The sequence below is a fragment of the Leptopilina boulardi genome, unplaced genomic scaffold, assembly GCF_019393585.1.
Source record: "Leptopilina boulardi isolate dan_hultmark-lab unplaced genomic scaffold, ZJU_Lbou_2.1 LbouV2_114, whole genome shotgun sequence".
NCBI lineage: Eukaryota > Metazoa > Arthropoda > Insecta > Hymenoptera > Figitidae > Leptopilina > Leptopilina boulardi.
The window spans coordinates 913,612-929,986 of record NW_026137657.1 but is presented as its reverse complement, the minus strand read 5'-3'; the positions used below and the strand labels follow the sequence as shown (position 1 = coordinate 929,986).

Below are 16,375 nucleotides of genomic sequence, written 5' to 3'. Positions count from 1 at the left end.
TATTTTAAACATTCTTCAGCTTATTTTAGTTTCTGAAAAAAATGTTAAGCTTCATTTAGCTGAATTTAGCGGCCTTTAGCTTCTTTTAGCATAATTTAAACCTTATTTAGCTTCTTTGAGCTTATAATATTTTTTTTTAATTATTTAAATTTCTTTAAAATTATTTCAGCTTATCGTCGCTTCTTTCGTTTATTTTAGATTTTTTCTGGCTTGTTTTAGCTTTTTTCAGCATATTTTAAACATTCTTCAGCTTATTTTAGTTTCTGAAAAAAATGTTAAGCTTCATTTAGCTCAATTTAGTGGCCTTTAGCTTCTTTTAGCATAGTTTAAACTTTTTCTCAGCTTCTTCGAGCTTATAATATTTTCTTTAACATAATTTAAACTTTTGTAAAACTATTTCACCATATCATTGCTTTTTTAGATTATTTTAGACTTTTCTAGCTTGTTCTATCTTTCTTCAACATAGATTAAACTTTCTTTAGCTTATTCTAGCTTCTGTAGAACTTCATTAAGCTCAAATTAGCGGCCTTTAGCTTCTTTTAGCATAATTTAAACTTTTTCTCAGCTTCTTTGAGCTTATAATATTTTCTTTAACATAATTTTAGCTTCTTTTAGCTATTTTTAGATTTTATAATTTTGATTTAACTTCGTTTACCTTATTTTCAGCTTGTTTTATATTTTTCCGATTTATTATCGCTTTTTTATAGAATATTTGAAGCTACTTTTCAGGTTCTTTTACATTATTTTATCTTCATTTAGCTTCTTTTAAACATAAGTTAAACTTTTTTCAATTTCGTTTAGCTTATTTTAGCTTCTTTTGTTTATTTTTAGCTTACTTTATATTATTTCAGCTTATAATCGCTTCTTTAGAAATTTTTAAACTTCTTTTAGCTTATTTTAGATACTTTTAGTTTAATTTAGCTTCTTTTTACTTCTTCAACTTATTTTAGCTTAAGTAGCATATTTTGTACTTTTTTATATTTTTCAGCCTATAATCCCTTCTTTAAAATATTTTAACCTTCTTTCAGATTCGTTTACTTTAATATAGCTTCCTTTAACATGATTTAAACTTCATTTAGCTTCGTTAAGTTTATCTTCTTCAACTTATTATAGCTTCTCCAGCATATGTTGTATTATTCCAGCTTACCATCGCTTCTTTAAATTATTTTAAGTTTCTTTTAGATTCTTTTAGTTTGATAGCTTCCTTTAACAGAACTTAAACTTCATTTAGCTGCGTATAATTTTTTTAAAAATAATTTTACCTTCTTTTATCTTCCCTTCTCTATTTGTCCCGTTATGTTACAAATAAATATAAATATTATACAAATTTTCTTCTTCATTTCTTTTCTTCAACAAAAAATCTATTTTCTGAAAAATAATTTTCTTCACATCTTCTTTAAAAGGAAAAAGAAATATTAAAACTTAACTAAATACCAATTAGTTATTTATTTTAATAATGTAGAATTTTTTTTTCCAATTTTTAATGTTGAAAAATTTATTGAAAGAAAAAAAAAAGAGTTGTAAAGTGGAATGTGTAAAGTCATACACATATAGATATATATATATTTAAGAGAGACCTTCTCTCCCAGTGACCGAGTAAGAAGAACGAGAATGTGGACGCACGAGAGTTGCACTCGCTAACTATTTGGAAGGTGAAGTCGGAGGACCGTTAAAAGCCGGTTGTCATGTTTCAAGAAATGGTCAAGTGAAGCTGCAGTAGGATATACATTATCGCTCTCTTTTTTTTTGAGAGACTCTCTTCTCAATCTTCTCGTGTTCACTGACAGAGTAGAGAGTACCGGCCGGGCCGCCCACGCTTCTTTAAGGTACTTCTTCCCCTTCTCTTTTCTTCTCTCTCTCTCTCTCTCTCTCTCTCTCTCTCTCTCTCTCTCTCTCATTCTCACTGTCTTTTTCTTTATACTCCATATCTCTCTTCTTTTTATCACATTTATAGCCAGACTCTTCACGTGGGTATATCGTCTGCTTTCAAAAGTTGACACAAATATATATACATAAGTTTTCAAAAAAAAAACTTGTTGTAATAAAAAGAAATATCAAAATTTTAGAAAATAGGGAAACAGAAATTTTGTTAGGGCCCAGATCGGGGACGGATTAGACTGCCCTATTAGGGAATGAAACGCCGCGCCTAATGTGGCCCTAATTAGGAAATCCAAATTTTCTAGTCGCCCTGATTTGACCCTTATCACCCGTGTAGAAAATGTCCTATCAGGGCGCTAGTAGGGAATGAAACGCCACACCAGATCAGGGCCAAATCAGGGCGACTAGAAAATGTGGATTTTCTAATCAGGCGCTCCGATCTGGACCCTGGCAAAAATTTCTACACGTACAGGTGTGGTGTTTCGTTCCCTATTAGGGCCCTGGTAGGGAATGAAACGCCACAACAGATCAGGACCAAATCAGGGCGACTAGAAAATGTGGAATTTTCTAATCAGGCGCTCCGATCTGGACCCTGGAAAAATTTCTACACGTACAGGTGTGGCGTTTCGTTCCCTACTAGGGCCCTGGTAGGGCCATTTTTTACACAGAAATATAAAAAAAAAATAATTTGGAAAAAATTATTAGAAAGCATATGAGAAAGCGATCTAAATAATTTAAATATAATTACATAATAAACGCGTAATTTTCAGAAGTCAATTAACGTTATAATTACTTTTTTTTTTGTATTTTAATATACAATTGGAGAATTGAAAGGGGGGGATATGTGAGAATTAAGACGAAACGGAGCAAGACGCAATGCAGGAGGTGGCAGTAGGACAAATCCAGCAATGCGTGCGTGTAATATTCAACAAGAGCCGGTATACAATACTTGGTTTCGCGTTACAAACAAGATTCTCAAAGTTTATATACCAAGAGAGAGAAATAGAGACAGAAAATTAATGTCATAATCGAGCCGCAAAATCGTTTACTATTCTCCAATTATAAGATAAATTACGCCATTTTCCAAAAAAAAATTTTCTCTTAATCCAAAGGAAATTAATTTTCTTAGCCAAAAATGATTCTCTTTCATATCATTGCGAAAAGGTAGGTCGAGTGAATCATACCCTTTGCCAAGGTGGGCGCATAGCGACGCCTTCTATTTTGGGTTCGAGGGATCTTTCTTCAAAAACTTGAGCTTACGAGTTCAACGTCTATGATTCAACATCCCTGCGATTACAAACACTTAGATATATATATATATATAAGAAATATGTGAGCAAAAATTTTCACCTCCCACCTGGGAGTCTGTGAGATTCTATTTTTGTTATAACAAAAATTTTCATTTTGCAAAAAAAATAAATTTTTTTTTCTTCTTTTAAAATTAAAATCATTTTTTATATTTAAAAAAAAAATATATATTAACTTACTTTCGTCGTCATTGTGAGAAGGTTTCTCGAAATCATTGATTCGCAAATGAATGTAATTCACTTTAGAAACATTAGCAATGGAATTACTTGTATCCATGTCTGAATAATTCAATTTTTTTGCTACTACTTTGTTTTCGCGTGTCATCAAATAAAATTCATCTTGAGAGCCATCATCGTGGAACGAATTGCCGCAACTAGAAAGCATTGTGTATATCCAGAGCATTGAACTTTTTTTTTTTTTTTTTTTTTTTTTTTTTGCATATAAAATAGAAGAGAAAGAGATAAAAAAAGACCCCCATACCTTATTCTACGATTCCAAAGACTGAGATCTTTCAATTCCGGAATTTCGTCTTGATCAAATAATGATGATGATGCTAAACGTATTTGTTTAGGCGATAAAAAGAGATCCTTTAATGTAACGTATCTTGATGAGGAATGCTCATTATTTTGCAGTGGAGGCAAATATATTCCTGTAATTTGTTTATTAATTTTATTTTTTTTATTACTTTAATTAATAATTTACTTTACCAATTTTTTTTAATTACTCATTTTACTTTAGTTACTATTTTTATTTAATTTTTAATTTTTTTATTTACACTTATTAATTAGTTATGATTTTTAATTTTAATTTAACTTAAAATTGACATTTTGCCAAAATAATTTTCTGGATAAATCTTAACGATTTTATTCTTAAGCAATTGCGGGAAAAATTGGGTCATCTGTGAGACTAATTGACTTAAATGCGATTTTCAAGAAAATTTGTCTTCTCAATTTGTTTGCTATTATATTTATTTTATTATTATATAAAGAAATTCACTTTAAACGATTTGCAGAATTAAATTTCTTAACGCAGCAATTATTGTTAACAATTCGCTGACTCAAATTTTTTTTTTAATTCATACTTTTTTTTATTATCAAATTATTATTTACGAATAATCAATTTTTAAAAAAATTAAATTATTTAAAAATTAAATTTTTAAAAACAGAAAATAATAATTGCTGCAATACTTGAAATGGAGAAAAATAATTTTAAAACCCACTCAATACAGAGTGATTAATATTTCTAAATAAATCTCCACAAAAATAATATTCAATTCATCTAAAAACATTTGTGAATCATTTATACAAAAATACGTTTGAAATTTTCAACTTTTGCCAAAATAATTAGACAATATTGTTCGTTTTCACCTTGGACATAATAGGAGTTAAAGAATTTAATTTTTCATTCAAGTTTATTTTTTTTTCGAGCCAAGAAATTGTAACGTAACATAATATATACATAATAGTTACACCAAGCAAGTGTCAACATACAACTTGAACTAAATTGTTGATTCTGCCAAGGTTAAACAGTTGGTCTCATTATAAGATTTTCTTGGCATTTAATTTTAAAATATTTCAAAAAAGTTTTTTTTTTTTCAACAATTGAATATATTTTTGCGAGTGTATATATAAATTATCCAAAAAAAAAAAAAATTTTGTGGCTCATTTTATAAAACGCGAATTGAAAGCGAAAAATCATTGCCAAATATCATCGGCAATTGCAAAGTCAACTTCTGATTATTTTATTTATCTTTAGACTGCCAAGTCAACAGTTTCTCATTAACAATTATTCTATTTTCTTAGTTTCTGTTGTAAACATCACTTCAGCCGACATTTTTAGTATTATAAATTAAAATAACGATTATTTATTATTTTAAAAATAATTTCAAAAAAATATTTAAATTGATCAAGTAAAAAATTAATCAGATTAATTAAAAACAAGTTGATTTAACGAAATAAAATGAAAACAAAAAAATCCCACTGCCAAGTTGATGTATGAAAAATTGAATAAAAAAAAATAAGGAAAAAAATTGAATTAGGAATTTAAATGTTTGAAAAAATGATTAAACCTCATGCAATCACCGGATAAATATAACACCGTACGACAATTTTTGACCCACAAAAAAATTTAACATTTTCGGAAACTAGGACCCAAAAAAAAATACCCGTATCTGACCGTTTTGCTAGATCAAGTCGTTTGTGGTTTTTAAGGGTGAAAACAACCCCTAAATGAAAAGTGACAAGATATCTTTTAAAAATTATTAATATTTTATAAAACTTGTTATCTGTGGGTTTTTGGGGTCACTGATTATTAATCTGATGTCAGATTTTCAAAATTCAAAATGGCGGATCCAATATGGCGATCAAATTTTTAAAAAGTTATTAATTTTTTATTTTATATCCGCCATTTTGAATTTTGACAATTTAACATCAGATTCGTCATCAACGACCCATAAAACCCCTAGATATCAAGGTTTAAAAAAAATTTAATAACTTTTTAAAATTTTGACCGCCATATTGAATCCGCCATTTTGAATTTTAAAAATCTGACATCAGATTAATAATCAGCGACCCCGAAAACTCCCAGATACCAAGTTTTATAAAATATTAATAATTTTTAAAAGATATCTTGTCACTTTTTATTTAGGGGCAGACACGGGTATTTTTTTTGGGTCCTAGTTTCCAAAAATGTTGGATTTTTTTGTGGGTCAAAAAAAAAGTTGAATTTTGTCGGACGGTGTAATTAATGTTAAAAATTAGTTTTTTACTGTAGCATTATAATTAGTATAGCACGTATCCCAATGGAACGTTTTTTTATTTGGTTTTTTAAAAAAATTAATCTGTATTTTCAATTTAAAAAATCATTTTTTTACTGTTTTACAAGCTGATTATTGAAAATACTGCATTTTTATATACAAATATATACTTACAAATAAATGCGCATATATAAGAAATTGTGTAGATAGAAATATGATGAGATATAGAAAAGAATGGCAACAGTGAATTAATGGCAATAATTTAATTTTTCTTGAAAATGAATTTTTAAAAAATCGTTACCATAGCAACCGTTACCATGGTAGTAAAAGTTTCCAAAAAAAAAAAAAAAAACTGTGATCCACTGTTGTCCACTCTACTCCAAAGAAGGTGAAACAAAAGAAAGAAATTGATATATATAAATCATAAATCCATGTGTCATAGAGGAAGCACACATTTATTTACACAGCATTACTGATAACGTTGTTCATAATAATTATAACAGTAATCAGTGATAATAACAATAAAAGTCGATAATAACAATCTGGCTTAAATTAATAACATTTCTCGTTCATACAAGTTTAACTATAAAGAGTAAATAGACATTTTTTTTATAATTATTTTTTTTTGGCATCAATCAAAAGTCTCTCATCTTCAAGCTCCAAAAGTCAAAAAAAGGGATTCTTTGGATTTTTTAAAATATATATATATATATATATATGTATAGAAACTCCTACTCCTCGGATCGCTTTACAACTAATTACAATATTACTATATCTTGATAAAAATTTTTGTTTTTCATTTATATAAAAGAAAAACTAAATTATTAATTAAAAAGAAATTTTTCCCTGGATTTTTATACAATAATGACTAGTTTCAACAAATATTATTATAAATTCATTGAATTAAAAAATCAAGAATTTAATTTCTCGATTATTTTTATATTTTTATCTATCTATTGAATTATTTTTTAATCTATCATCATCATCATCATCATTGGCTTGATTAAAATTAATATACAAAAAGTCTTGTGTATTTTTTTATGTGTCTGTGTATGTAGAAAAAGTGCCTTTTTTTAAAAAGGCTTTGCTCGATATTTAAAATAATGAATGTGAAATGAATATGATTTTTTTTCACGAAGAAAGCAAGTGAAATTTTTTTTTTTTGGAGGAGGTTGAAAGTGAAACGAGGAGTGCAAGAGGAAAGTAGAAACGATATAGCAGAAGCACGATCCCTTTTAAGAAAATGCAATTTAAAAAGCTTCCTACACAGGAAAAAAAAATGAAAATTGAGAGAAGAGACACGATATTAACTAAATAAACAAGTTTCGCCCTTGATGAAAAATCATCAAAAAAAAAAAAGAAAAAAAAATGCAAAAAAAAAAGTTTTATAAGGGCTTTTCCGACACTGCGAGCTGAAATAGTCTATATAGCTACATTTATAGCAATAATTATATCTGCAAATTTCGCTCCAAGTAGTATAGTTATGTTTAAAAAAGAAAAATAAATTAACAATAAATGGATTTAGAAATAAACTCCTTTGAGCGAGATCACAGATCTACAACCGCCACCTTATCGTGCTAGAGCGCTTTTTGTTTACGATGCACCTCCACCTTTTTTTTTTTTTATTGTTGCTTATTAAATAATGCCATACACCGAACGTCTATTACCTGGCACCTGCAATGTTGATGAAGTTCCTGCCGAGCCGAGATTATTTGTTGCCGTGCACGTGAATGTACCAGCATCATCTGAAAGAAATTTTACAAATTTAGAAAAAAAAAATTTTCACATAACTATCGAGTATCAATTTTTTTTTTTTTTAATTTCTACTGACCTGGTAACGCGCGAGCTAGGGTAAGTCGACAAACTCCATTTCTATAGTAAATTTCATATTTCGCTGAATTTTCAACAATTCTTCCATTTTTCGACCATAAAATATTTGGTTGAGGCTCTGCCTGTACAATGCATTCAAATCGTGCCGATTGTCCACTCACAACAGCAATATCTCTCAAAGGCTGCAACAAAAAAAAAATTTTGAAATTTTTTTTTTATTTCCCAGTACATTGTACAAAAGGGCCTTGTTACTTTAAATTGTTTTTTTATTGAAAATTTTTATATTTTTTGTTTTCTAAAATTAATCAGAAAAAATTAATTACCGTAATAAAAAGAGGAGCTTTCTTTGGTTGAGGTTCTAGGTATGGTTGTATCACCTCTTTGTTTCCTGAAATTCCATTCGTGCAAGGCCAAGGAGATCCTGTAAATTATTCAATTTTATTTGTTGGCAAACATTTACAAAATGATAAGATTGATAAAAATTATTGAAAAATGAATGATGAAGAAATTGATAGAATTGAACAAAAATTGTTTGTTATCAGTCAAAATACACGGTTGGATATTCAACTGCAATTTAATCACTGTAAAAAGACATGATTTAATTACAAGGTGCAAAAAATAATGTTATTTCTTGCAATTTATAGTAAGAAATAAAATTTTATTCTATAAAGATCTATAAAGATCTATGAAGATCTATAAGGATCTATAAAGATCTATAAAGATCTAAAAAGATATATAAAGATCTATAAAGATCTATAAAGATCTATAAAGATCTATAACGATAATTAAAATTTATAAAAATCTACAGAGATGTATAACGATCTATAACGATTTATTAAAATTTATAAGAATCTACAGAGATCTATAAGGATCCAAAAAGAACTACAAGGATCCATATAGCACTAAAAGAATCTATAAATCTATAAAGATCTATAATGATTTATAAAGATCTATAAAGATCTATAAAGATCTATAAAGATCTATAAAGATCTATAAAGATATATAAAGATATATAAAGATCTATAAAGATCCATAAAGATATATAAAGATATATAAAGATATATAAAGATCTATAAAGATCCATAAAGTTCAACAAGAATTCATAAATATTTATATAGATTAATAAAGAATTATAAGGATCCATAAAAACCTATAAGGATTTTTAAAGATCTATAAAGATCTATATAGATCTATAAAGATCTATTAAGATCCATAAAGATCTACAAGAATTCATAAATATTTATATAGATTAATAAAGAATTATAAGGATCCATAAAAACCTATAAGGATTTTTAAAGATCTATAAAGATCTATATAGATCTATAAAGATCTATTAAGATCCATAAAGATCTACAAGAATTCATAAATATTTATAAAGATCCATAAAGATTTATAAGGATCCATAAAAACCTACAAGGATTCATAAAGATTTCATAAGATATATAATGATCTATAAAGATCTATAGAGATCTATAAAAATCCATAAAGATCTACAAGAATTCATAAATATTTACAAAGATTCATAAAGATCCATAAAGATTTATAAGAATCCATAAATACTTACAAGGATGAATAAAGGTTTTAAAAAAATTTATAAGGATCTATAAAGATCTTGAAAAATCTATGATGATCTACAATAATCCATAAAGTTCTTTAAGGATTCATAAAGGTCTTCAAAGATCCATAAAATAAAGATCTATAAGAATTAACAAAGATCTATAAGGATTCATAAAGATTTACAAAAATCCATAACTATTTACAAAGATTCATAAATATCCATAAAGATAAATATTCTGCAATGCATTATCAGCTCAGATCTGTGATCAATAGGCGGAAGCATTTTTAAAAAATCATTAATAATCCACAAATGCTTTGAAAAAGAGCCGCAAAGATTCCACCAATTTTATTCCTCCTAATACTCATCATTCAAAAAAAAAAAAAATTTTGATTGTGTTGAATGTTTCAAAAAAAAAAAGATAAATTCCTGGAAGAATTCGTAGTTATTCTGAAGAGTTCCTTAAATCTGAAAATCCTTATAATAATCATGAAAAGCAAGGTATCAAGCATCGTGCAATAAAGAATTCCATCGTTGATTCAGATCACTGGTTGATGATTACTGAAAAAAAAGGGATACGAGCGTGCCAGGAGTACCAACTTATCAGGAGAGCATCCATACGAGCAAAGGGCAACGGTAAAGGATTGCAAAAAGCTCAAGTAGGTGATAGCTCAAGGCAATAATTTTTTTTTTTTTTTTGACATAGCAGCTCAGAATCAGGCACAGAATCCACTTAATTTTTGAGAATACAAGTATACCTGCAGAATCGACGTTACTTGGAGGTCCTGTACATGCGCTACTATGTCGTGGACTTAGGCTCGGAAGACTTGGACTCAAAGAAATGGGACTCGGTGTTGTTGGATCCCATCTTGGCGATGGTGACGCTGGAATAAAGATACTAGGTGGTGCAAGATTACCACCACCACGTTTTTTGCTACATCTCATATCTTCAGCCTCGGAAAATTCACTCTCAGAAGTTGGTTCCCATTTAACTGTTTTTGTAGGTGCAAATCTCTCTTGTTTAAAACTAGCTTGACGTCCATGATGATTATTGTTCCAATTGGATGGAGTTGATTTTGAAAAACCATTTTCCTTTCTTGTTGTAAATTCATGAACAATTGGTACATCAATATCGCTGGCTCTACGTTGACCTTGAACACTTTTGCTGTTGCTTGAGACAGTTTTCTTACCCTCGCCAGGTATCACAATGCCAAACTCGTATCCAAAATCGTATTTGAAGTAAATCAATCCAGTGTCCGGGTCGATATGTTTTGTTCCTGAACCGGAGGATTCAATGGAAAATTTTGCAGGAAAATTTTTTTAAAAAAAAAAACTCAACATATTTGAAAATGCTGCTGGGATTCTTTAACGCGATTACTTCTTTTATGATTTGATAGAGAAAAGATTGACAGTAATTATGATTGGCTAATTGGAAAGAATGGTAAAAATTATTGTTTTGATAGAAAAGGTGATAAACATGATAGCTGATTAATGAGATTACTAATCGATGACTTTATCAGTGAGATTAATTGCTTAAAAAAAAAAGTTTACTGATTTTATATGAAAAAACTTACTGATTGAAAACCAATTGATTTTAGATTCTGTGATGAAAAAAATAATTAATCATAAATTGACTAATTTTACTAATTACTTAGAACTGAAAATAAAATTCATTCCTTGATATCGCCGATGAACTCTGATAAATTGTTGCTGATTCTTTGATAAATGTTTCCTGATCATTTGCCAAAAGCATAAAGTCATCGAACTTTTAAGAAAAAGAACTTGCTAATCATAAATGTTGATCAGCATAAGAAATCAGGTACAGATCAATTTCTGATATCTTATTTAAGATCCTCAACGATCTTTACAAGATCATGACAAATTATAACCTGGGATTAAAAAAAAAAAGATATCTAGAACTATTTAGTCTGGTTACCATATTGCGAGAGTCTCTTCTCCTCACGATAAGTCCGTGGATCATCATCGCCATCCGTGACTGCTCCATCAACTGAATGATGCTTCAAAATTGGTTTACTTCGTTTCTTCAAAAGATCGGATTGGATATCGTGTACGAACTTCTCCGTTTTTGATTTGAAGCTGCTGGTCATGTCGCTCATGTGTTTGGTAGCAACGTCTGCGAAGTGGATATATTCAAGTGGTACGAAAGAGATAATTTCTTGACTATACAGCGAGATAATTTGAAAGGAGGATTAAAATAAGGAGAAAAAAGACAACGAAGATAATAATATAGAATTTTTTGGATTTTGAATAAAATGGATAGAGGATTTGCTGTATTATTTTGGATCTTGACGCGTCATTAACAGAAGAAAATATTAAAGAAATTATTATGTCGACAGCGCTCTTACGATTTGCAGTTTGCCTCAGCTCCTGTCCTGATGAATAGCCAAATTCTGGTGGTGATCCTGGTTTCAGCGATTGGTCGTTTATCAGCCTTTGGGTTGTCATCGATGATGATCTCATATCAGTCTCTGATCGCTCGTTCTCCGATTCGCTTGGCAACGTCACAATTGGAGTTGTGGATTGAATTGGACCAATTGATCTTGGTCGGCTGATACGTGGCGCTTGGACCTTTCGATATCGTGGTTCCTCAGTGTCGCTATCGGCCGGTGTCCATTTGGGTCTGATTTTACCTGCATCGATATCACTCTCGTAGTCTGATTCACGAAATTGTCCTTGAACGAATTTTTTCGGCATTGGTACATTGTAGGAATTTTTGCAATGTTCATTTGTGGATGTCTCATAGGATTTATTTGATTTGTCACCAAATTTAATGACACGGCTTGTTTGCTCGACTGTTAGAATTCTTCTTGTGTTTTCAGTGGATTCATCCATTCGGACAGTTTTCTTTAATTCCGTTCCAACGGCATTATGGAATGGAGTACCAGTACGACCCTCGTAATATGTTTGTCTTGATTCCGTCACTGGTGGAGCATAAGCAATCTCTGGTGGTGAACCAGGAAGAAGAACTGATTTTGATTTGGATTTGTCTCCTTGATGGGAGATATCCTTCTTGATGCTCTCTTTTGTTGATTCAATTAATACAGGTGGAGTCGGCAATGACGGTTCTGCCCATGAAGCTGGACGTGGTTTGCCTAGGTAGAAAATATCTTTTTCCAATGATCGCGATCGCACAAGAAAATTTTTTATTAAAAACCAAAAGTTTGTGAGAAAGTAGAAAAGAAAAAGAAGTAGAAGATTTGGCTGAAATAAAAGAAGCGATAGAATGAAGCAGAAAAAGCGAGAGAGATAAAAAGGTGAACGAAAAATCAAGGAAATCAACGTGGAAACCTTTTGTCAGAAGAATTAATTAAGCTGGAAAAGAAATTGCGAAAGTAAAAAAAATCGATGATGATGATGATGATTTGGCGTGCGGTGAATAATTCGTGATTTCTAGGGAAACACACCTGTGCTAGTCAAATTTGACTTTACTGATTTGTGAGTGCGATCAATTGTGGCAGAACCTTGTGATTTCCAGAGTGTTGATCTTCTACTATCGAAATCACTCTCGTAGTCACTTTCGCGAAATTCGCTTCTGACGAATTTGGAGGGACTTGGAGATGGCTGAGACTTCCACTGCTCACTATGACTGACGGAATGAAATGTGTCCTGAAATAAAGAATATTTGATAATTGGAAGATCAATATTTGTTTTAGCACACAAAAGTTTTATTAAAAAAACTGCAGTGATCAGTTGAATCAATGATCAGCAACGATTTACTGAATCAGTAGCAATCATCTAAATCAATTATTATCAGTAACAACCAACTGATCATTCAGCAAAATTGACACAATCATGCCACAAAGTTTGATCAACAATTCCAGATCAGAAAACATATCATGCTGACTAACATAAATTATTAATAAAAAACGAAGTACTCCAAAAAAAAAACAATTAGTTCCTGTAAAAAAAGACAAAAACGCAAGCTAATGATTCATTACTATCTCGAACCTTTGTAGGTATTGAGGACGATGACTTTTCAATATAAGACGTGCGCTGAACTTGATTTGTGGGAAGGGATTGTGAGAAAGGACAACTCTTGGATGATTCGGATTTTTGTGAATTTGTATAATTTTTACTCTCAGTAAAACTTGAATGTGATTCAGAGAAGCATGAACGTGATTCTGACATCATTTTAGAGCTCATTGATGATTCCTCATGTTTTGTGAAACCTTTTTGTCCGGAACCACCAGTGGTGGTGCTCATTTTTTGTTGCTGCTGCTGCTGCAAATATTGGAATGGCTCATCAGTATCAGCCATGTAACCACTTTCTGGTTGGAACATTTTCGTTTTGAATTTTGGTGATTCGGGTTTTGTTAGTTTCATTGCTGGACGTGGTGCAGCATTTGTTGGATGAACATAAATGGGCGGTGATCCAGGTTTTGGTAGAACTGGTGGTGTTTGACTGAACCTCTGTTGCTGTTGTTGTTTGTAATCTCTCTCCTGGCGTGTCATGGTTTTTTTTGTCGACTTCTCCTGATAGTCAGAGATGAGTGGCCTTGAGGGAGCAGTCAAATCAGCTGATGGAATTTCGAATCGTGATGGTGGAAGTGGTTCGGGTTCGGTTGATTTAGGTCTGGGTTGTTTGGGAATTGGCGCTGTCACTCGTCGATAACGGGGTTCTTCACTGTCACTTTCGTAGGGTCGCCATTTTGATCGAAGGGTACCATCTAAATCGGATTCATACTCGCTCTCGCTGTAGAAGGAGGTTTTGGTGAATTTTGTTGGTGTACAGCAGGTGGGAGGTAATTTAGGTTGCGATGAAAGAGGAGGAGTTTTTCGAAGATCTTTTGGTGGAACGGGAGGTGCAATTCTCACGGCTCCGGGTGGAATTTTCGCTGGTTGATGCCCAAGGGACATTTCGAGGGTTTTTTCAATTTTTTCGATTTTCTTTTCGCGTAGTGCTGGACCGGGACTGAAGCCAATTTCAGGTGGTGGACCAGGTTGCAATATTGATTGAGATTGATGGTACATTTGTACAGTGGGTTGTTTTTTGGATTCGATGTTTTTGACAAGTGATGGTGCCTTGAGATCGGATGACGCTGGACAAGGTTTGGTGCATCTTTGCTCAATGGATTCGATCATTTTTTCGGTGGTTTGGGACTTGTGGACATCACATTCTGAGGAGTATTTTTCAATTAGAGATTTTTCTTGAATTGTACTGATGGTGTGATCAACTTTTGTTGTCTCGGCTTTATAGATTATGGGTTTGGGTTTTGGGGGTTGTTCGACGGTTTTTTCGACGAAACGATTCTCCTGCGATGACCAGGATTGTTTTTCAAGGGAGGTGGTTGACTCGATACTGGTGGTTGCACAACGACCTGCTGGCGTGACTTCAACCTCTTTTGTCGTTTCCTTTGTCGTTAGTTTGAAATCATCGCCGGGCTCTTTCCATTCTTGATGATCTGTGAGGGTTCGAGTTATTTCGCGAGGTGGTTTAGGTTTGGGTGATATTGATCGTTGCATGGAAGTCGTGGATTGACATCTATATTCGGACGAATCGGATGATGTTTTATGTTCGTGAATGTCTTTCTTGATGCAGGTTTCTTCGATCACTTGTTGATTGTTTAGTTCAAATGGAGGTGGTATTGATAATGATTTTTCGGGTGTTGTCGCTGGACGTGTAAAACTTTTTGTTTCTGGTTTTGATGAGGGAAACATTTTAACACCGCCAATTGGAGCATCCACGGGGGATAAACTTTTGTCAAAGGACTCTTGGAGCTGTTTGGCCTTGATGGAGACATCAGGAAGTTTTTTTTTCGTCCCTTCAGCAGGTGCGTAACCAATTTCAGGAGGAGGTTCAGGAACGAGATTGAAACCCTTGAGCATTGCTTCGGCACTTTCGGATTGTGCTTCAAGTTTGGAAATTGTTAGTGTACCGTGAATTGGAGAACCAGAAGCGGTTACATCTTCCAAAATGGTTCTTTTAATTTCAAGTGGTGGTAATTTATAGCCTTCGTATGGGAATTCAATGAGATTGTTTTCAATACCCCTTGAGGTGGAACTTTGCTCGAATTTAGAGAAAATATCCTGTACTGCCTTTTTGGATGTTTTAAAATCAGGTTTTGGTTCTTTAACCTCCTCAAATCTTGTTGTGCGTTCGTAATTTTTGGTCAACTTTCCAACTTGAACATCGGAACCTGGACCTTTGCCAACTTCATTCTCCGTCAATTTGATCATATCTTTAGGACCCTTAGGAATATTGTCACTACCTTTGGACATGGCTTCAAAGAAGTTGAGTGCATCTTTTTTAGCTACGGTTGATGTTTCAACATTTTCATTTAAAGTTGCCTCTTCATCGTAAGTTTTGATCTCTCTTTCTATTAATTTTCCATCAGCGGTCATTTCTTCTTTTTTCGTTTCAATTGTTGTTTTCTTATCTTTGGATGGTTTTGCGTATTCTAAATCACCGGATGTACCTTCGAATAAAGGTGCCGCTTTGTGTTCAAGTTTCATGTGGAATTTTTGTTCGGATTTAGTTTCACTGCGATGAGATTCAATGGTGGATGATATAGTTTCTGAACGTGATGCTTTAGTATCAGATTCTGATTGAATTGTTCGTATAGTTGAGCAGGATGATGTAGGAGGAATAGGAGTTTTCAAGGCAGCGCTCGGTTGAATCATCGTTGTAGTTATATGCTGAGTTGTCATATTTGCTGATGGTATTTTTGCCTTCATCTCATCCGGCTATATACAATCATTAAAATTGTTACTAAATTTACCAATGTTGCGACATTGAAATTTTTCAATATTTCCCGTTCCCACTCTAGTAAATTTCTACATAATGAATATGAATAAATTCTTAAATTAGATGATTAGTAACTTACCTCGACAACATCTTTATCTTGTACGTTTTCGTAGACAAGAGTTTTATGAACTTCGACCATTGTGTCTGGAGTTGGTTCGAAGACAGCAAAGTCCGCGATACTTTGAGCTTCTCCTCCAGCGTTTGTTGCATGAACCATATACTTTCCAGCATGAGATTTGTCCGCTAGAATATATAAATAAAAGATAAGTGATATAAATATAAA

The 16,375-nt window shown here is 31.8% G+C and overlaps 1 protein-coding gene across 5 annotated transcripts in view; it reads right to left on the bottom strand.

Annotated features, from left to right (window-relative positions):
* Positions 1-6,377: 6,377 nt before the first annotated feature.
* The window catches only part of LOC127281946 (muscle M-line assembly protein unc-89), a 40,467-nt gene continuing 30,469 nt past the window's right edge, over positions 6,378-16,375 (bottom strand). For 2 of the 5 annotated variants that reach the window (XM_051305966.1, XM_051305975.1), the window contains exons 28-36: positions 16,172-16,335; positions 13,296-16,031; positions 12,752-12,953; positions 11,693-12,439; positions 11,263-11,460; positions 10,085-10,603; positions 8,095-8,192; positions 7,773-7,953; positions 6,378-7,686 (exon numbers count right to left, since the gene is read on the bottom strand). In XM_051305966.1, coding sequence (XP_051161923.1) covers positions 7,577-7,686; positions 7,773-7,953; positions 8,095-8,192; positions 10,085-10,603; positions 11,263-11,460; positions 11,693-12,439; positions 12,752-12,953; positions 13,296-16,031; positions 16,172-16,335 — 4,955 coding nt within the window. In that variant the 3' untranslated portion in view covers positions 6,378-7,576. The remainder of the gene's footprint in view (positions 7,687-7,772; positions 7,954-8,094; positions 8,193-10,084; positions 10,604-11,262; positions 11,461-11,692; positions 12,440-12,751; positions 12,954-13,295; positions 16,032-16,171; positions 16,336-16,375) is intronic. The other 3 variants (XM_051305984.1, XM_051305999.1, XM_051305991.1) reach the window with 3 other exon arrangements.